Source organism: Crassostrea angulata, chromosome 10 (assembly GCF_025612915.1).
Source record: "Crassostrea angulata isolate pt1a10 chromosome 10, ASM2561291v2, whole genome shotgun sequence".
NCBI classification, from domain to species: domain Eukaryota; kingdom Metazoa; phylum Mollusca; class Bivalvia; order Ostreida; family Ostreidae; genus Magallana; species Magallana angulata.
In genome coordinates, this window is record NC_069120.1 from 6,460,890 (window position 1) to 6,481,593 (window position 20,704).

Below are 20,704 nucleotides of genomic sequence, written 5' to 3' on the forward strand. Positions count from 1 at the left end.
CTGGCAAGGGAGAAGAATATTGTTAGGTTTTAAAGCCTTTAAAAATGACTTAAAATTGAGAATTTCCTCAAATCATACAAGCATTCTGCATACCTCTTCAGAACCTTTGTGTTCCCTATGCAAGTCATCCAGCCAATCTCCATCGAAACTTTCCTCTACGTAAAACAATACAACTATTTATATTCTTGTCAACTTTGATCTTGCAATTCATACAAGACAAGCAACGTAATTATAACATGTATTAAGGTAGTACGAAACACCCCTGAAAATAATTATTTGAAATATTTTCTCAAATATACAAAATAATGACCTAATATTATGTAAAAATTAATTTCAGTCCATTATCTTTAGAAAAAAAATATAAATCATACCCATCAATCACTCAAGGCCAAATAAATATAGGATACAACGTATTTCAAATATTTTGAAACATACATTTGGAGGGTGTTCATATGATTTTTGTGCAATTTAGCCTTATATCATTTAAAAATGCGTAACTTGTGTTCTTTTAAAAGTAAAGACCTGAAATTTGGACACAACCACCACCAGTATTTAAGCTTTATGTCAAACAAATTTTAAGGTCATATCAACAGGTCAAAGGTCAAATATGATGACGTCATCTAGAATTTTTATCAATTTATACCTCGGTCAAACATACAGTGGAGCCTCAGATATCCGGACGCCAGATAACCGGACGCTTCACTTTCCGGTCGATTTTTATTGGGAACGGAATTTTTACACAATAATTTGTCTCGTTTATCCGGAATTCCGCGTTCCGGATCCGGACGGTCAAATTTTACCACATAATACAGTTTTCCTTTAAATTTTACCTCATTTAACCGGACGGTCACATTTTAGTGTTCGGGGGCACGAAAGTTTTTTTATGTGCAAGTGCAAATTGGTGTAAAAACATCTGACACTGGTTGTTGGTTTTAAACAATGCCTTTGTCCGGTAATCGGGGTCACCTGTGTCACGCTATGTACTCGCCCGAGGATATTACGTTAACCATTGATGCGACATGTTTAATTGTCGCCATTTAACTTATGAACTGTTATTGTTTGATTTAATTGTCATAAAAATTGTTTAATTTGTGTTTAAAAAAGTCATCTATTGATTAAAATAAAATTTTATTAATCGTAGTGTGATTAGATCGTTCGTACGCCTATTCATTTTAAAACGTAATTGAAATGAAATATTTGATAATTTGAGTTCTGTTTACGATAGTTATTAAGACCGCTTGGGATGTTCAGGGTATCGACATTAATTTTATAGCGTGTGTTCAATTAACAGTGTAATAATAATTTATGCCTAACATGGCGTGGATGAGTGTTCACGCTACTTGTAAATATCGCTTGGGTGCAATTAACTCTATAGAAAGATGGATACGTAAAATTAGCTTTGGTAAGTTCTGTCAATGAAAAAATAAAAAAAAAAACTCAACTTTTTTTTGTATTCCTTATGGCTATCAAAATAAAATATTTCATTGTATAACTTATTTATGAGTTATATTTCCATAAATATTAAAGGTAAATATCACAATTCAGATATCCGGACGTTTCACCTATCCGGACGATTTGGCCTGGGGACAAAAGTGTCCGGATAAGTGAGGCTCCACTGTACTTAAACCTTAATTATTCTAAAACCAATGGTTAAATTTTCTTTATTTTGATATATTTTTATTACAGGGTCATGCCAATCATAATGTTAAATTTGAATCAAATTTGAATTATACATTATCTTTTTAGATACCGTTAAGTGCTGCAATTTTCGTCTTAAAAGAGGATTCACAAGCACTAGATTTACATTATATTGCATGAGAAATTATCTTAAGTTACCAGTTGGAATTTATTTCAGTATTTTTAAGTAACAAGAAGGTTTCCTGCTTAAATAGCAGCACAAATATTTGTAATATCTTGAAAAATAACTTAATGGCATAGACAATTATAACAATGACTATCTCATTTTACACTACACTGAATGAAGATTCCAATGGTAGGTTATGGGCGATGTGGGCAAAAATTGTGAGGTCGGATTTTTTTCAAATTTTACGTATTAAACGATTTCATTCCAAAGAAAAAAATATAAAAATTTCAGAAAAATTGAATGATAGGAAAAATTTAGCTTATCTGTTTTGTACTACCTTAAAATAAATTATTGAAGCTGACCACAGATAATTAACAATAATCCTCAGAATAATTAACCTTTTAATTCTCCTTGTGTTGTCCTTCTCTGGGAATTCCGCCGCACTTGACTGAAAGTAATGTTTGGTGCAAAGTTATTGCACACGCCAGGCCTCTGAGAAAGCGGACCTTTTTGTCTCTTAGCAACCATACCTGTCACACTTCCTCTCATTTTGTATGACTCCATCTTCTCATTAATCTTTAAAAATTAGACAACAAATAAATTTTCAAAATGTTTCTTTTCGATTGCTTAACAGTTGAAATGGTGTAGAAAATAAAATTTTGTTACTTTATCTACATGTACATATAGCATACAATAAATAACTTTCATTTGTACATGTAACATTAGAACAATTTGTGACAGCTATTTGGCACAACTAACTATTTGTCACCAATAAACTCTGCATATGAATTAAAATTAATGGTTTGCAATATATAAATGAATTCAAAAGCCAGTAATTGGGAACAATTGTTGTCATTTAATGGTTGACAGTTCCTGCACATGAAAGATTGATGTGACCATAACCTTTTGTGAGAGGTCTTTATTTTTATGTCTGAGTTCTTGTGGATCCTTAATCAGTTGTGAGGGATGTGGAAGACTTGAAAGACCTGAAAAATAGGATAACTATCTATCAAATAAACAGTCTACAATTTCATTCCAGTCACTTCATCTCTTCCATTTCCTTTTGATTTGTCCTAACTGGAGTCAGTAAAAATTATAAAAATCAACTGAAGCCTTAATTTGTTTTGCCATAATACATGTACTACAAAATTCTCTAACTCAAAGAAGCATAACAGCTGTATAGAGGCTTGTTAAAAGAGTCTGGTATAAATTCAAATCAATGAAAAACTCGAGAAGTAGAAAAAGAAATGGATAAGTATAAAAGAATATTTACTGTAAACTGGTTCTGTCTGTGGTAAAGCTCCACTCCTGTATCTGTCATTGGTTGTCCTGTGTGGTAAACTGGTGACTTTGTTCTTGTTGATGGGCCTTTGATCTTCCACATTCTCCATCTTGTACCGGTACTTGTTCTCTAGGAGCCTCCATGGGTCTGCATCACAGTCAGATCTCAGTGGATCAGAATATTTGCCTTCAATATTCTCTCTTTTTTGAAGAGAACTGTACTGTGAATCACATTCTGTACTAAATCTAGAAATGTTAGAAACATGAAAGCTTGGTTTATCTTTAGGCAGGGAGAGGTTTGTCAGCCCCACTGGAGATGTATCAAACAAAGAACTATCATCAGACCAACTGGTTTCAAACACTGGCAAGTTGTTTCTTTCTGGAAGCACATCTGCCGACCTGTTAAATTTCATCAGACTGTTCTCTACTGGAGTTCTAGTTGGTGAACAATAGCTAAAATTTCTGGTAGAATCAGGACTTAGCTGGAGACATCCTAGAGATTTCTGTGAGAAACCTTCATTGTTTGTTTGGTTGTCTGTAACATAATTCACCCCTGTACTCTGTGTATCATCTTCTTCTGCTCTATTTTCACATTGAAATTCGTCCATATTCTCATAACTTATGCTTGTATTAAGCTGTTCACCTAAATCAGATCCATGAATACATATGACACCCTTCTTCTCTTTTTCACCATTGTCTGCAGTTTTTACTATGGAGTTAATACTGTCTTTGAGCGATGTGTCTGAATTGATTTGAGTTGTTTCCTTGATAAAACTGGTACCTTCTTGAAATTCTAATTCTTTTTGGCTTAAAACTGGTTCATTTTCTACAGACTTTTTTGTCACAGAATGATTATTGACCTCCCTACTTTGGTCTGCACATGAATCAACATCGACACATTCAAGAAGTCCAGAGGGGGCAGAAGAACCAACATCAACATGCTCATGATTTTTTCCAACTGTACAAAGGACAGATGAATCAACATCAACACATTCATGACTTTCTCCAACAATAGACGTGATAGAACAGTCTTTGTTTCCCTGATATTCCTGACTCTGATTTGTCTGTTGGTCTTCCATGTCAAGGTCACTATCAGACTCTGATGGTATCACTGACAATGGTGAAAAAGATATGGAAAATGAAGCTCCTCCAAAGCATGCCATCTCATTCTCGTCCTCAACAATATCAAGTTTGGAGGAAGCAACTGAACTACTATTTTCAGTGTTCTCATTCACTGTGCAGGGAGAAAGATCATCATGTTCACACACTTCTTTATGTTCAGGAGATTTCTCCATACTATTCTGTTCAGCTTTATTTATTCTGGTGCACTGAATTTCTATCTTTTTATTATGTAGAGTTTCAGGTTCACATATTCCACTATGTGAAGATTTATTCATTTCACTATGCTGAGGTTCACATACACCACTATGTTGAGGTTCATTCATTCCTATATGATGAGGTTCATTAATGTCACTATGTTGAGGTTCATTTGTTTCACTATGTTGGGGTTCACATGTTCCATTATCTTGAAAAACATTTATTTCACTATTCTGAGATTCACATATTCCACTATGTTGAAGTTCATTTGTTTCATTATGTTGAGGTTCAACTACATGTATTCCAATGTATTCAGAATTACACACTACTTCACCTTCCATCTCACTTTCTGATGCTCTACAGATTTCCATTGTTGGCGTGGATATCAAGTCATAATGACTGTCATCTGGCTGATTTTTTGAATCGGCTCTAAATGAGTAAGTGTTGTGATCAGATACCAGTGAGGAATTTGTTAAATCAGACTGAACTAAATCTGATATCTGACTCAAAGAGTCATCCTGCACATTATTCCACTGATGGCAATGTTTCTCTTTCCCTTTCTGCACAGACTCCGAGCTAACTGCAGGGGCCTTATCCTTAAATGATTGTCTGGGTTCACCCTTGACATCATCAGGCTTGCCTGACAGGAAGGAAGGAGTTGACATTTGCAGTTGGCTTTTACATGGGCTAATTTTTCTATTGTTAGGTTTATTAACTGTCTTTGTTAAAAGTGCTAAAATTTGTGTACTACTTCTCTTGCTTTGTGAAGTTTTGGGTACCATGATTTCTGGTATTCTACAGTTTGAGTCATCTACAGGTGGTGCTCGAGTATCTTCACAAAAAGGGGCACTTCTCACTTCTGCATTTTTCAGTTCCAATGTATTTGAATCTTGGCATGACTTTAACTTTGAGCTAGCTGGTGATTGGGAAGAACCAAATGTACTCCATGGAGAGGATGCCATGGGCTTATTGTTTGTCTGACCAATCACAGGGGAGGATGAATTGTTATAAATGTTTCTGTCAGGAGTTTTTTGCAACACATTTTCTGAAAATGATGAGGCTTTCCTCATCAGATCAGAATTACTGGACATCGATAAACTTCTTTCAGAAGTGCATTGGTTTAATATATTATATCTCTGTTGAAATGATGCTACATGCTGTGGAGTGTCGTGTGAGCCCGGGCAGTCTCTGCTCTCTGACCAGCTGCTGTGGTCAATGGTTTTCTGTTGGAGAGGTTCCGGGTCTCTCGGTGCAATCATTCGAGGAGGGACGAACCCCTGTAATCAATGTTTACGACTTTATACAACCCGAGAAGTACCTGGTTTATAAATAACCTTTCAAGGACAGCAATTTAACACTTAACTTGAAAGAAAAACTGGGATCAAACTACCTTCAGAAGTACAAACCAAAAAAAACTGCAGGTAGATTAACAGCCAAATGATTGACATTGAGTGAAATGTGTATACACAGAATAGAGTAGATTAGTTCATAGTCATTGTTAGACAAGTCATATATATCTATCGATATGTAAAATAGTTCTGCATGTGTATCGTTTCTACATATCTGCATATTATACACTCAATGCATTATACTAAATGCTTATCTTTGTCAACTAAATAAATAATTTTTATTATTTATCATTATCTAACTGTCATATTAACGTAGATTTTCATATGGCATGAAATCAAAGCCATTGCGATTGGTACTTGTTAATAAACCATTAAATTTAAGCCTGTTGAAGTTAAAACAACTTACTGACAGTAACTCTGAAATTTATTACTTATTCCTTAACTTTGAACCCCCAATTTTGATAGTTACATATGTGCATTCCAATAAGAATTCATGATATATTTCAGCAACTTTAAACATATCTAAGAAAAGCAAACTATAACTTGACTGTATTGATGGGATGTTATACCTTTAGGAACATTCACTGATTTATATTGGTTTTACATTAAAAGCTTACTCCACGTCTCCTCTTTAGACCTGTCCTAATCTGGGGCTTCAAACTCTCAGTTCTGGTTGGCCGAACAATTGCTTCACTCTGAGCTTCTTCATTCTGATTGGTTGCTCCAATTTTTGACTCCTCCTCTATCAGGATGTAATGCCTGTCACTCTCAAGTTGTTCTCCAATCCCAACATCCTCCGGGCGAACATGAATTGTATCGATGCGGAATTTCTTGTCATCATAAAGGACACCCTAGTCAACAAAAGGGTCTAATGTTATCAAAAAGTTTCAGTGGAATAGGAAAGTTATCACTATTTACGATCACATTACCGGTAGTTAGTAATCAAAGAAGTATTTCACATAACAAGAATTTTATTTTCACATAAATCTGATTAAATTCTTTAAAAAAGAAGAAAAAAACCACCATTATACCAATTAATCCTTTGTATTATCTAATGATTTCATTTTTTTTTTAAATCCCAAAGTTAAAGAGCAATAATTGGAGGACTACAAATCTGAGAATAAAGAACTTTACAGTCTTATTTCCCTTTATAAAAAGTAACACTTGATGAAATCTATTGTAAAATGTACTTTTAAACTGTAGTAAACCCACTTCAGGTGATGTTTTTATTTTAGGGCAAGCTGTAAAAGCAAACAATTTCATTGTCTTAACCATGTTGTATTTCAATGAGAATAAATTCAATTTTATGAAGCCAACAATAAGAATTGAATATCTTTAAAAAAGAAATTATGTAGAATATCTTATTAAAATATCAAACTAACACAGACTTCCTTTATGAATTTATTTCTATAGATTAAATAAATCCTATGAGGAAAGAACAAGATCTGCTTGATTCTCTCTGACTGTCACTTGAATAGGGAGCCTCTGTAGATTGAGCAGTAAATCCTCCAGAGTGGACTGATGTGCTGGCAATCAGTAAATGTGTTGGTTTTATGGTTCTATTTTTGGGACATCAAGGCAGCTTATAAAATCCTACTTGTTTCTGTTTTGATGTTTGTTGAGACTTCAGAGTTATAAACCTTGATTGTTTGCCCTGCACCTTTAGCATGGCTGTGTCCACCTTATATTGACAGTGCACCCAGCACTGATTGTGATAAGTCATTTGTTCACTGCTGTGTAGACTGACCAAAAGGTAGGTTACATAAAATTCTCATCTGATCAGACACCATATCATTCACTTCGTTGTAGATATTTTGTTTTTTGTCTTTTTTTAAAACAATTTTTTCATTTATTCAGATCAAAGAATAATTTACTTCAATTATAAACTTTGAGAAGTATTTTAAGAAGTATATGTTGGATAATTTGCTCCATGTATCATTCTGAATCTGATATGCATTAATTAAGTGTTCCATACATTCTCATGATGCTAAGCTTGCATCTCCAGTTTCAGCAATCACCATGCTCACCTAAGCTTCACTTCATTACTGTATACAGGGTTATTTTCGTCCCATGTAATTTTTGCCCCTCTAGAATTGCAAGCAGTTTCGCCCTGTATTGAATTCGCCAAGACACAGTTGTGTTTGAACAGAAATAATTGAAGACATCATAATTCGCCCAATCTTAAATTCACCCGCTGACAACGAGGGCGAAAGGGGCGAAAATAAAACGGGGGCGAATATTTCCCTGTATACTGTATCAAACATGACCATGCTCACCTTCACTGTTCAACAATCATGATCATACTCACCTTAGCTTCATTGTTCTAACAATCATGATCATGATCACCCTCATTGTTCTAACAATCATGATCACCCTCATTGTTCTAACAATCATGATCATGATAACCTTCATTGTTCTAACAACCATGATCATGCTCTCCTATGTTACACCATTCCATAAATCTTGATCATGTTCATCCAAGGCCTTTCTGCTCCATCAATTTTCAATATGCATATCTAAGCTCTATTGTAGTAATCATGATCACGCATACCTTATTTCCAATGTAGCAATCATGATCATGCATACCTTATTTCCAATGTAGCAATCGTGATCATGCATACCTTATTTCCAATGTAACAATCGTGATCATGCTTACCTTAGCTCCAGTGTTTTAAGAATCATGATCATGCTCACCTTAGCTCCATTTTTTTAACAATTATAAATAGATCTTTTTCTGAATCCTCCTTCAGTTCCACTAATTCATTATACAATCTATAACTTCTGTTAAAATTTCCACAAAACCAATTGATTTGTCTATAATATATTTATAGAACATATTTGTTAAATAAAAATTCTTGCCCATTTACCATTCCACCAATCATCATTTTGGGCTATTCCTACCTTAGTTCCACCGCCAGAAAATTTTAGACTTCCATCATGCCATGTTTTTGCCTTCTTAGTTTTTTGGTTTGTGTACAACACCTGAAAATTTACAAAAATTGAATTTAATCCCATCTTAGATTAATCAAAAAAAACTATACAAAAACTGTGGAAAAATTTGGATATCAATAAACTATCTTAATTTATGTAGATTTGGAAATTTTTGCTTGTTGTAAAATTTTGCTAAAGCAATTTTTAATAAGCTATTATGCTCACTTTGTATTGAATATCTGCTTATATAAGGTACCAATCTTTCCAAATGAAACAAGTTTTATTAACAAAATTATCATGAATTTCCTGATTCCAAGTTAATTGAAAATACAGTAATAGACTTCAAGGAGAACAACCATACCACAAAGTTTTTCTCTGTCATGACAGCTGCAGTCACAATTGCTTCATATGTCTTGTATACTGTATAATAAAAGTATGAACATTAATGAAATTTTTAAAAAGATAACTTAATCTATATCAAGGGTTGTATATTTCTGATTCTTAAAAATAAAAACTACACTAATAATACATTTGAATTTATTATCTTCTGTCATAGTTTTACCATTTGGAAATTATTATTAATAATTTTTACAGTTTCTTTTGTCTCATTTTTTAATCAGGAAGATGCTTGGAAAATGGCAAACATCCCTTCAGGCATGGCTAAGGTTAAGTCGTCTAAGTCATGATTCTGCAGCTTCACAAACTAACAACAGCGACTTACTCATCAAAGTCCACGCCAATAACTATATCCTAGCTCATGAACACTCAAATCCCCCGCTGGACTTACCCCCCTACAGAGTGGCAGGAATCATCATTTTGTGCTTTCTGACAGTTGTCATGGTGATAGCGAACCTTTTATCAATATGTACCATAGCAACCAATCCTATTTTACGACAGTCATCCTACTACATCTTTGTGTTTAGCCTGGCTGTTGTGGATTTTCTGATTGGTGTGGTTATAATGCCAATTTACATAATATGGGAGTACTTTGGTGAGTGGCCATTCAATGGGGTTTCCTGTGACATTGTGACAGCTCTAGACATAGCATTTAGTGACATCTCCACATACAGCCTGGTACTTATAGCTGTAGATAAGTACATCTACATCACTCAACCATTTATATATCACAGAAAGATAACTGTAGTCAGATCCTGCCTACTCGTAGCAATTGTCTGGATCGTCTGGATCTTGTTTGGCTTCATATCCATGTATGGAGGCATTGCTCTGGACAGTCAATCCAAATCTCTGTTTTCAGACCCCTGTATCTTCATCATGGAGGATATCTACAATGGAGTCACTGCCTGTGTGGCCTTTGTCATACCATTCACCATTCTGACATACACAGGGGTTAGAATCTACTGTATTGCTCACCTTCACCTGAGGAAAATTTCTCGCTGCTATCCCGTTCCTCCAGTCATTGACACAGCAACATTCGTCGAGTTGGAGACACATCAACCTCAGACACTTGAGAATTTACATGCTGGACATCTTCAACCTAAACAACATAACAATGGCTGCAGGTCATCAGATGCTTCCATCAGATCTGACAATCTGAAAAAGAGGACAAGATTCTGTAAACCACTTGGAACAGTAGTGACAAGCATTGTTTTCTTTTTGTTTATGTGTGCCCCCTATTGGATTGCCACAGTATCCGACATTTTCTGTCACTGTGTAGCTCCCTGGATCTATGAGGACATTTTAGCTGTTGTCTATAATCTGAACTCTCTAGTGAATCCTTTTATTTATACCATGACAGATCGCCCATATAGAGCTGCTGTAAAGAGACTGCTGATGAAATGTCAGGCTGCTTTATGTAAGAGGACAAGTTCTGATTCACACAACAGCCAATCTGGGGTGAAGAAATGAATTATGAAAGCCATTTAAAAAAAAGAAACATGAAGGAAAGAATGTGTATAATTATACTTTTGTAAAATCCATATATGATTATCAGTAATTGCAATTTGGGATTACTTTCTAAAATAAAGGTACATGTACAGTGAATAGCTGTCTGGATGGATGCAGTTTAAGAGTTACCTTAACTTTTTTTACATTCGTTTTAAGACTGTTCAGCTCTATAATTAATAGAAACTGACTTTACTGTTTAATTAAAGCATAGAAATAACAATTGTCACCTTTGTACCATAGTGCATACAAAGTTGTGTCAAAAAATGGGGGTTGGGGGAGGAGAGAAGGGATGGCTAATTAATACATGTAACACACAAGTTGTTATTTATAAAATACTCAAATTAAATTCCATTGACACAGAATTATCTTCATAAAATAACCAATGAAAATTACAAGACTTTTTCCTTCAGTCAAGACACATCCTAAAACCAGATCCCCTTAAAATGGGTACTGTAATCAGTTTGCCTACTCGATGCCCAATAGTGGAATAAATTTTTAAAAAACAGAATTTGTGAAAATTTACAATATTTTTTAATAAAACTTTCTCCCTATCAACATCTAAATAAGGGCCTTGTTGTTCATCCTATGATGCACTGATAGTTTTTCTGCTTGTCTTACAGTAGGCAATAAGTTTAAAATATTTAAAGCCGACATGAATTGAATTCATAAAAATGCATGATTTCCCTTTTTTATCTCCGACTACCGCCATATTAGTTGTCGATCTTTATTGTTTTACTCATCGCTACATCTACCCTATATAAGGCAGAGAGCATTATTTATGCTTCACCGCATTCAGGTATTTCATACACTCAAACACGTTACCTTGGACGAAAAGACGTGTAGAATCGCATTCTGGACAAAAATAATATGACAATCACTGCACTTGCACATTGAAAATTTGTGCAAGGTGTCATGAGTATTTCTGAATGGAGAAAAGATGTAAAGATTTCGCATTAAAATTAAGACTGTAAGAAATCTGATTTTTGTTCATGTTAAATACTCTCGGTAAAAACTGGTGAAGTGTCAAACTTCGATTTTTTCCCTTACAGTATACACTAATTTCAATTCTACTTCATTGACAGGTATGTGTATTTTTGTAAAAATAAACAGAAGGTGATGGAAACAGTGACCTGGGACGGACTGTAAACTCTGCACCAATTAACCATTTTTCGTCATTTTTTGATGATTTTTATTAAAATGACATCTGTCAGTCAAAGTACATAAATACAATATAATTTAATTCTGGTTGTAACACGCTTTCTGATTGGCTAAAAAAATATTTTATATCGTATAAAGAATGTTGCCTACGTCATAGTAAGACTTACATCAAAAACGTATCAATACGCCTGACGTTGCGTTTGAATCTTGTACAATTTTACGTCATTTTAAAGGTCAAATTACCATTTTTATCTACAATGAAGAGAAAAAAATAAATAAATTATAAGCAATTTATGAATTCAATATTTATTAGTTTTATATCATATTAAATGGTTTGAAACAGTTTCTGCTTTTTTATAAACCGCTTTGCGGTTTGTAAGGCGTAAACTGACCCAAACCATTTTATATCGTATAAAACAAATAAATATTGAATTCATTCCTTAAATAAAGTATCCTTAATAATAGTGATGTTCCAATCATCGATTATAATCGAAAATTGATCGATTGTTATCGCATTCTAAGCACTCGATCATAAAAGGTTTCCTAATGATTAATCGGTTGAGGTTTTTTCTCTTTCAACAAGTGCTTATCATAAACAAAATATTCAAGACGCAAATTATCTAAACCATAAAAAGGTGCGCGATCTGCAAATGGCTGACATGTCAGACGAGCTCCATATTCTTACTCAGGAAATAAAGCACATTCTCGAATTTGGACGCATTTTGGTTTTAAGAAAATAAATGTTGGAATGCCTACTAAAGAAAATCTTTCGAATATAATTTTTTATAGCTAGAAATACTAATTTAATCAAATTATGACAGCTTAGTAATGAGTCTGTTCATTGTATCTTGTTTATTTACATTATTTAGCACTACACTATAAAATATAAAAATCTCCGATTATAATCGATAATTAGTTAGTTGTGGAAAACCGATTATCGATTATGAAAATCTCACCGATTCCCATCACTACTTAATAACTTATTCATCGATGAGAATGATGTCATCTCATTTTTCGAAGAAAAATTAACAAATAATAAAAACTGATTTGGAATGGAAATTTGGGAAAATGTGTCATTCTTTTCCCTATAGAAAATTTCATGAAACATCTCACACATGTATATTTTTTCATGTCGTTTGTAATGCAAATCTTATTTAAAAATGACTGAAGTGTTTTAATACACTGCGTTAAAGTGTGCTTGCTTCAGCTGTTGCATCTTAAATCATATCAATTTTTACAACCAAACAAATGCATTCCAAACGATCTACTACTACATTACTGTATTTACCGTGTTAACCACTTTTCCCCCAAAACAGCAAAAACAGAAAAGTCCAAAAAATCAAAAATTCCGCTCAAACGTCAAAGATTAGATTGTTCGTATTCTATTCGGGATTTGAAAAAAAAATCCATTAAAGCAAAGCGTTTTTTCACTGATGATTTTGTGTTAAGATTGTATTTAAAGGAAAAATAATAGTTTTTCTAAACGTGAATAACTCGCCAATAGTTTATTGTTTATATAAAAGGCAGCTCTGTATAAAAGGTAAAGAAAATATCCATCTTAAGAACCAGTTGACTTCATACCCGAACCAGCCTAATGTGGAATAGGGCTGTAAAATTCATATATATGTCTCTGCTTTCCCAGATGAAATTTTCATAAAAAACGATAGGTTAGCCAAAATGGAACAATATATCCTTTTAGTTCTTTGTCTGTTTTTGACGGAGACATGTCAGACTATGAATTCCAATGTCAAGAAAGGTAACGTTCTCGCTCTATTTTCTTTCTTCAGCCTGTCAGCATCTTGATTCTTGTTTTAAGAAATCATTACGATTCTGACATACTCAGATGTTTGAACTGTTGTAATTGTAACAAACTGTTAAAGATGATTGGATTCCAATTATCATGATATTAATAATATCAACAGAGGCAATAAATATCTCTTTTACTGGTAATTCATGCAGTATGAATAAAATTAACAGTAAGCATTGAATGCTTATTTTTGGATGCCTTCACTCCTACAAGGCTATATAACCAGGGACGTATATATACGTCACTGCTATAACACACCAAGTAGTGTAGATGAATTGAATACCATCCGTTTGTGTGGTATGATAATTTGTTCGCACCACTTGATGTGTTGTAGGACTGTCGACATCCAAAAATAAGCATTCATTTGTTATATTTATGTTCATAGTCACACTGATGTCTATTTGTATTAAATATATGTGAAGGCTGTAAAGCCATTATATATGTCCTAGTCAGAGTTAGGAAAAAAACATGGAACAACCATACTAACATGTTATTTAGTTCGCTTCCACGACTAAAATAATCGTGCCAAAAACTTTGTAGAGAAAAATCTTTTTTATTAACAAGTATATATATTTAATGATTATTTTGCATAAGTACATATCAAATTGGTTATGTAAGATTGAATGTTTTATTTAATCTTACAAAAATAAATATACTCAAAACTGATTTCTCACGATGATGTTTATATTTGTGCTCATAGTGCATGAAAAAGTTAATTCAAAGGAAATTGAATTTTGCAGATTTCCAATGCAAACATAAGGGGAAATGTATGAATGTAAATATTTACAATTAAAAGCGAAGGACACTGCATAAGATTATTTTTTTTATTTTTTTTAGATGATGAAGAACTTGCAGAGAAGGTTACCATGGTATCATCTGTGAACAAGAAAGCAAAACCAAAAGCAAATGATTTTTTAGAGAGGTTACAAACAAACTTGAACCTGAGTGAAAGTGCTTCCCAGAGCAACCCAGGGACTGAAAAACCAAGCAAGTCTGAAACAAAGTCAGTCACTATACCAGGCAAGGAAGTAAAAATTTCACCAAATCTTAACAATACTGGATTCAAATATGGGACAAAGGCACCACTGAGATCTAGTTTAAAGGATACTGGATTAGATATAGTGTTTCCTATGTCTAAAGTTTCTACATTAAAGCCTGTGTTAGAGATGGAAAGTTCTAGCATTACTAGTGCAATCATGGAAAGGAAGAATAAAATCATTACAGCAAGTGATAGTGAAATACTAGACACAGCTGATCATGTCAAAAATATTTCATCAACACCTTCACTACAGAAAGGAAAAACAGCTGACAAGAAAGAGAGTGAAGCTAAAAACAAGATAGAACCAACTCCTGCCGTGGTAGTAATCAACCCGGATGACAACACAGCAGAGGAAGATCTGTTCCTGGAAGAAAACCCAAGGTCATCCACCAAGGACACAGTCAGTCAGCACAATGATGAATATGGTATAGAATATGATACATGAAAAACAGTCCTCATTACAAAAGACATACATGTAGATCAGTAGATGATTGAAAAAATAATGTGTACAAGATTTAATTTTATGAGTAATTTATAAAAATTATTTTTAGTTTTGAAATATTACTTTTTAAACAAGACCTAGCTATGATAGAGGGTATTAAAAGTATCTCATCAGGGTTTGAATTTTTAAAAATTACTGATATTACTGGTAAAGGGTTTGAATATAAAATTATATTTGTTATACTAGTACTGACTGAAATGTGCATGTAAGTATTTTTGGATGTTATAGATTTCAGAATGCTATTTTATATACATAGAACAAGAAGAAGACAATTGGTATCAAGATGCAAGCATCCTAGACAGTAAAGAGACATCATCAGAAGGTCTGCTTTCTGTTTTTTCTCTCTCTCCTCTCTCTCTCTTTCTTTCTGGAAATCTGTGGCTTTAAAAAAATATAATTTCTGGAAAATAAGATACGATGATAATCTGCTTATTTTCATTTTAATAATTTGATAGATGAAGATGAATGGGAGTTCTGGAATGGTGAGTTAATTAATCATTGCAATCAGATTCAGAGAAATTATAAATGACTATCAGTCACACATCTACAAGTTTATTTTAAATCAACAATGTGTCATTAACTTAATTGTCTCCCTTACACCAAGAGTGGCTCTAGCTTCGGTCCCTCTCTCCAGCACTATGCATAGATCTGTTTCTTTTGTCCATCCAATGCCTAACTTGTAGTTAATGATGATCCTTTCATTCCTTTCTACAGAAGTGATACATATATATATATTGTAATTTTACCTGTTCCTATTGTTTTATTATAGATCATCATGAAGTTGTTACCGATGAAAAAAGCAATGTAGCAGACAAATTTGGAGACTTTTGGGATGGTAAGTTAAATAAAAGAAAAAAGGGAAATTTTCGCATGAAGAAAAAAGAAACATTTCGTAAGGCTTGCAAAGATTAACTGCGGTGCAAATGCTGTTTACATGTACTTCTCATTCATGAATATAAATGAATGAAAATAATGTAAGTTTGTATTGTTTTCTTAGAGCAAAGTTATGCCAGAGGCCCATATTTAAAGAAAGCCATCATGACCTCCCCCTCTGAGGAGGACCAGAAGAACCAGGTCCGGAGGGAGATGAACCTGATGACATTCTACAGCTGGGTCCTCTTCATCTCCTTGTCTTTGCTGCTCCTCTACGTCTTTTACAGACAAAAGAATGTGGTAAATGTCTGACCCAGATTATTAAGTAGTTTTAGACTTAATTCAAAATTTCTTAAAATGTCATTCTTAAAATGTATTTTTTATTTAGTTATCAATTTCCACTCTGTGTTAGAATACACACTAGTTAAATCCTCAAGATAAGTTAACTCCCTTTAAAATTTTGAAAGTGTTTCTTTTCTCCTTTAATTCATTGCCATGAAACAAACAAATTTTCTTATTAAAAGGTAAAAAAAATGATATCAGTATATTGATTCCATAAGAAGAGACATACCGGTACATATTAAGCTTTTTGTTTCAGTTCAAGCCTTACTGGTCCTACCTATATCAGTCCTCAAAAACGAAAAGAATGCTGTCCTCTGAGGACACAACAGAGGAGAGGAAGGGCTTGGTTCGCCATGCGTATGCCTAGCCTGGGCTGTATCGGGAGCCCAGCAGGGCTGTCTCAAAAACTTGGTTGGCTCTACAGAGAGAAGCATAGAAAGCAGTCTCTACTTCTGAAGTCAAATTTTATTTATAAAACTGAATTTATTTTTTATATGTGCCATATTCAGCAGAGGCATGTTCAGCAGAGGAGATGCACAGGAACACTTGCCAAATTCCCCTATACCTGTAAAAAAAATGTTGGGTAGCACTCATGAGTACTTGCTGTGCTGATTTGCCTTCAAACTGGTTTGATTTTTAATTTTTTTGTTTTTGTTTGTTGACCACCGTGATTTAATTATTTAATCTTGTTGAATATACATGTATGCCAGTATTTGCATCAAGGATATTGATCTGATTGCAGCAAAGTCATAAAGTGTTTTTATTGTCTATAACTTGTTCCTTTTAAGTTTTCTCCAACCTTGATTTTTTTTAAGTCTTTGGAGACTTATTGTTTTTGTACGGTTTCTTCTTTTTCTTCATTCCAACTCTGAACTAGAGATGGCTGAACAGAATTGTACAAAACTCTAGGATACGATAGGCCTGCATATCTAGATGTGCACGCTGGTTTGATTTTACTCATTTGGGGTTGGCCAACCACTTTTCTGGGGGGGTCAAAAGATTGTGGGGTCAAACATTGAACCTTATGGGAAAAATCTTAGACTCTATTGTAAATGGTTATAACTTGAAAACGGACAAAGATAATGATATAGGGTTTTCAGAATCATATATTGACTGTTACAGGCAATATAAAGGGTTTATTAGATCTGACCCCTGGGGTCATCCCCACCCCCCAAGAATTGGAAATGACCATATATCTCAGAAACTGTTAGAATCCTGACCCCTAAACAATATATATTCTTGTTCCATGTGTTAAGGGGCATCAAATGGTATATAGATAATGAGCCCCGGGGGTGGTCCTGACCCCCTCAAACAGGAAGTGCACGAATAACTTGAAAATGGTTAAGATCCCCACCTCTAAACCATATATAATCTTGTTCCTTGTGTCAAGGCGCATCAAATGGTATGTAGGTCATAGGCCCTTGGGGTGGTCCTGACCCCTCTCAAACAGAAAGTGCCCAAATATTTTGAAAACGGTTAAGATCCCCACCCCTAAACCATATATATTCTTGTTCCATGTGTTAAGGGGCATCAAATGGTATGTAGGTCATGGGCCCCGGGGGTGGTCCTGACCCCCCTCAAACAGGAAGTGCACAAATATCTTGAAAACGGTTAAGATCCCTACCCCTTAACCATATATATTCTTGTTCCTTGGGTCATGTTGGTATACCTGATGTATAGTAAAGGACCTCTGGGGAACATCATGAAACTTCAGAAATAAAAATAATCAAGTTCTTAATCTTTTTGTCTGTAAAGTTTGACTCATGTGGGTCATCCCTACTCCCAATGATGGCCTCATTCGTTTGGGAGACTTTATAATTGCCCCCATTATAATTACATCTTGTTTTGTATTAAAATTTAAAGTTTGATGTGTAAACATTGAAATTGAACTAAAATATTTGTTTGTTGCAAATATTTTTCATGCAGTAAGAGCTAATATGGATACACCAACAGAGCAATTATATTGAAGATTGCTACCTAAATAAAACATAACAATTTTTCACTGTTTTCTATAATTAAAAGCATTTTTAACCGAAATTAATCAATCTTTTATTTGATGTATTTTAACATTTTAAGGCCATTTGGACTTAGAAGTACATTTATATATATGCTTTCACATTTATGGTGTAGTTGAATACAATCTTTCAACCACAAAAAATTACTGTTTAGCAGCTTAAAATGTCAATGACTTTTTAAATGATGGTTCACACTCACTTAAAATTGATACATTTGTAATTTATTATACAGGTGAAAGTTAATTTTGAAGTAAGGCATTTTTATGATTTGCAATACATTCTTGATAAAATGTCTTCCAATTTAATAGATAAGTGTAAGTATATGTATAGTTGAACAGTAGCATAATAACAACGCCAGTATCTTGCCATGAGAATATTTAGACTCTTTTCATATATGTTTTATTATTGTAAAATTTATTAACTTTTTACACAATATAACTAAGAGATATAGTACATGTTACAATTGTTTACTCAAATTTTATTTATTTTTTCACAGAAAGTTCAATATATTTTGCCTCGAGAGCAATTAGGCAACACCTATTTCATATCAAAATATGTTTCACTTTCTGTTGAACAATATTTGTACCACATATTAAGGTTTATCATAACAGTAAATTCTGCTACCAAACTGAGATATATAATGAAACTTGAAATGGATATTGGTTCTTCTTCTAAATTACCTATAGATATGGATTTTTAGCACGTTTTTGACTTGGAAATGACCAAAAAGATGTTTAATTTTGGGGGGGGAAATCAACTTTAATTTTAAATTTTACCACTCCCTGCGATTATTCGAACTCGGGACATGCGGCTTAGTAGACCAAAGCTAAACCCATTGTACCACATATATAGACACCAAATTTTAGTGATATAAACTGTTTCACAATGCGTTAAAATCGCCATGTTGTAACTAACTGTCATGAAAAGTAAAAGTCAAGGGGTGTCGAGGATCCTTAGATTTAACAGCTTTCAATTCTTTGTACTGCAATGAATTCATAATTTTTCAGAAACAAAAATAATGATCTATCAAAGGGATCCAATTGATTCTCCCTTTGGCAATATATTACTGGTATCGTCATCAGTATGACAAAAAGTTTGTTATGAAATGGTCAAATGCATGACATATGCTTAGTGATGTCTTACAAACCAAATGAAGTGCTTGTGTTTCGGTTTTTGTTGGTTTTGTACAACTAATGGTATATTTTTAGCAAGTTAAATTAATAGTCAGTTTCTGTTATGTAATTTTGAATAATTTAATTCTTGTTGTAACGCGGCATTTGATTGGATAGAAAAATTTAGTTAAATTTGTATAACCTGGTTTGCATGTCACAAGACATGTCACAATGCACCAACGTCAAAAACGTACTAATCGGCTTGACGTTATGTTTGAATTTTGAACAGATTAATATATTTTTAAAAGTAAACGGACTCAATTTGTACAGCAAATTACAGAAAATTAAATTATAAGGAATGAACTCAATATCTACCCAAGTTATACTCGTATAACCTGGGTTGGAGCAATTTACGCTTTTTTATAATCCGCAGGTATGTTTGAAGTTAGGGCAAAATTAGTCACTAATCTTGTTTTTTTCTTACAACTGGTTTCATCTATTTTGTTGAGCACTCATTTTCATTGACTTCATAGCTGAGAAGCTCCATGAAATCATAAGTTCAACGAGGTGATAAAAAGACATACCCGGTAATTGGTATTTGTAAGAATTAAAATCTCTATGCTGAATGACGCTTATGTTAATAGATCTCAGTATGAAATCCAAAAATATTTGTCCCATATTTATTATTCTTACATGGCTGGTACATGAACTTTTTTGAATTATATTTCACTTTTGTGAAGAAATCCTATGATATATCTATGATCACTTCTTACAATTCAAGGATATGCATGTACCTGGAATTACAATATTAAATTTAATAACTAAACATGTCTTGTATAGAAATGTGTACTGCATAATCAGTGGGTACAAATTGTATTTGTGTTTTTAATATAAACCACTTTTGTTCTTGGTGTGCCAGTTATATGCATAGTTTGAATATAAGCATTGACTTAAATTGTTTTTTTATGTTCTTCACAGACATTCTTTTACCGGTAAATAAAATTTAAAATCTCTTTCAATTTGTTATTTATTGATTTACTTTAACTTTTAGCTCGGTCATCTAAAAATAACTTGCTGAAAGAAATATATCAGTGTTTTCAAGATACATGTACATTAATGTAAATTGATATTAGCAATTTTATAGAATTATTTTCAAAAGCAACTCTAGTGAAATTTTAAATAATTTTTGAATTTTAAATGTACAGCCTATTTTTGTGTTTATTGCTACTGCATGTGTATGACATACATATTTGCTTTCAGATTTAATGC

At 33.4% G+C, this 20,704-nt stretch overlaps 3 protein-coding genes across 3 annotated transcripts in view; 2 read left to right on the plus strand and 1 right to left on the minus strand.

The window, feature by feature from the left end:
• Positions 1-10,182, minus strand: part of LOC128168153 (uncharacterized) — a 29,060-nt gene extending 18,878 nt beyond the window's left edge. Inside the window, exons 1-8 of the mRNA XM_052834264.1 lie at positions 10,054-10,182; positions 9,044-9,102; positions 8,653-8,733; positions 6,369-6,602; positions 3,078-5,679; positions 2,708-2,790; positions 2,203-2,380; positions 94-155 (exon numbers count right to left, since the gene is read on the minus strand). Coding sequence (XP_052690224.1) covers positions 94-155; positions 2,203-2,380; positions 2,708-2,790; positions 3,078-5,679; positions 6,369-6,602; positions 8,653-8,733; positions 9,044-9,064 — 3,261 coding nt within the window. The 5' untranslated portion in view covers positions 9,065-9,102; positions 10,054-10,182. The remainder of the gene's footprint in view (positions 1-93; positions 156-2,202; positions 2,381-2,707; positions 2,791-3,077; positions 5,680-6,368; positions 6,603-8,652; positions 8,734-9,043; positions 9,103-10,053) is intronic.
• On the plus strand, positions 6,626-11,906 carry LOC128168154 (D(1) dopamine receptor-like). Its single transcript, XM_052834265.1, has 2 exons — positions 6,626-7,504; positions 9,303-11,906. The coding sequence occupies exon 2, from the start codon at positions 9,307-9,309 to the stop codon at positions 10,546-10,548; it is 1,242 nt and encodes a 413-aa protein (XP_052690225.1). The 5' UTR covers positions 6,626-7,504; positions 9,303-9,306; the 3' UTR covers positions 10,549-11,906.
• Positions 11,907-13,300: 1,394 nt separating this feature from the next.
• On the plus strand, positions 13,301-20,448 carry LOC128168155 (uncharacterized). The gene is made up of 7 exons (XM_052834266.1): positions 13,301-13,501; positions 14,390-15,016; positions 15,350-15,415; positions 15,549-15,575; positions 15,863-15,928; positions 16,091-16,266; positions 16,565-20,448. Exons 1-7 carry the CDS (start codon positions 13,423-13,425, stop codon positions 16,673-16,675), a joined length of 1,152 nt encoding a protein of 383 aa, XP_052690226.1. The 5' UTR covers positions 13,301-13,422; the 3' UTR covers positions 16,676-20,448.
• Positions 20,449-20,704: the final 256 nt, after the last annotated feature.

What these genes read in the sequence shown, in the direction of transcription:
- LOC128168155 (XM_052834266.1), top strand. Translation starts at nt 13,423, where the DNA reads ATGGAACAATATATCCTTTTAGTTCTTTGTCTGTTTTTGACGGAGACA. An exon ending in TAAAGAGACATCATCAGAAG is followed by an intron (nt 15,416 to 15,548) that starts GTCTGCTTTCTG and finishes ATAATTTGATAG; the next exon opens with ATGAAGATGAATGGGAGTTC. An exon ending in TGAATGGGAGTTCTGGAATG is followed by an intron (nt 15,576 to 15,862) that starts GTGAGTTAATTA and finishes GTTTTATTATAG; the next exon opens with ATCATCATGAAGTTGTTACC.
- LOC128168154 (XM_052834265.1), top strand. Translation starts at nt 9,307, where the DNA reads ATGCTTGGAAAATGGCAAACATCCCTTCAGGCATGGCTAAGGTTAAGT.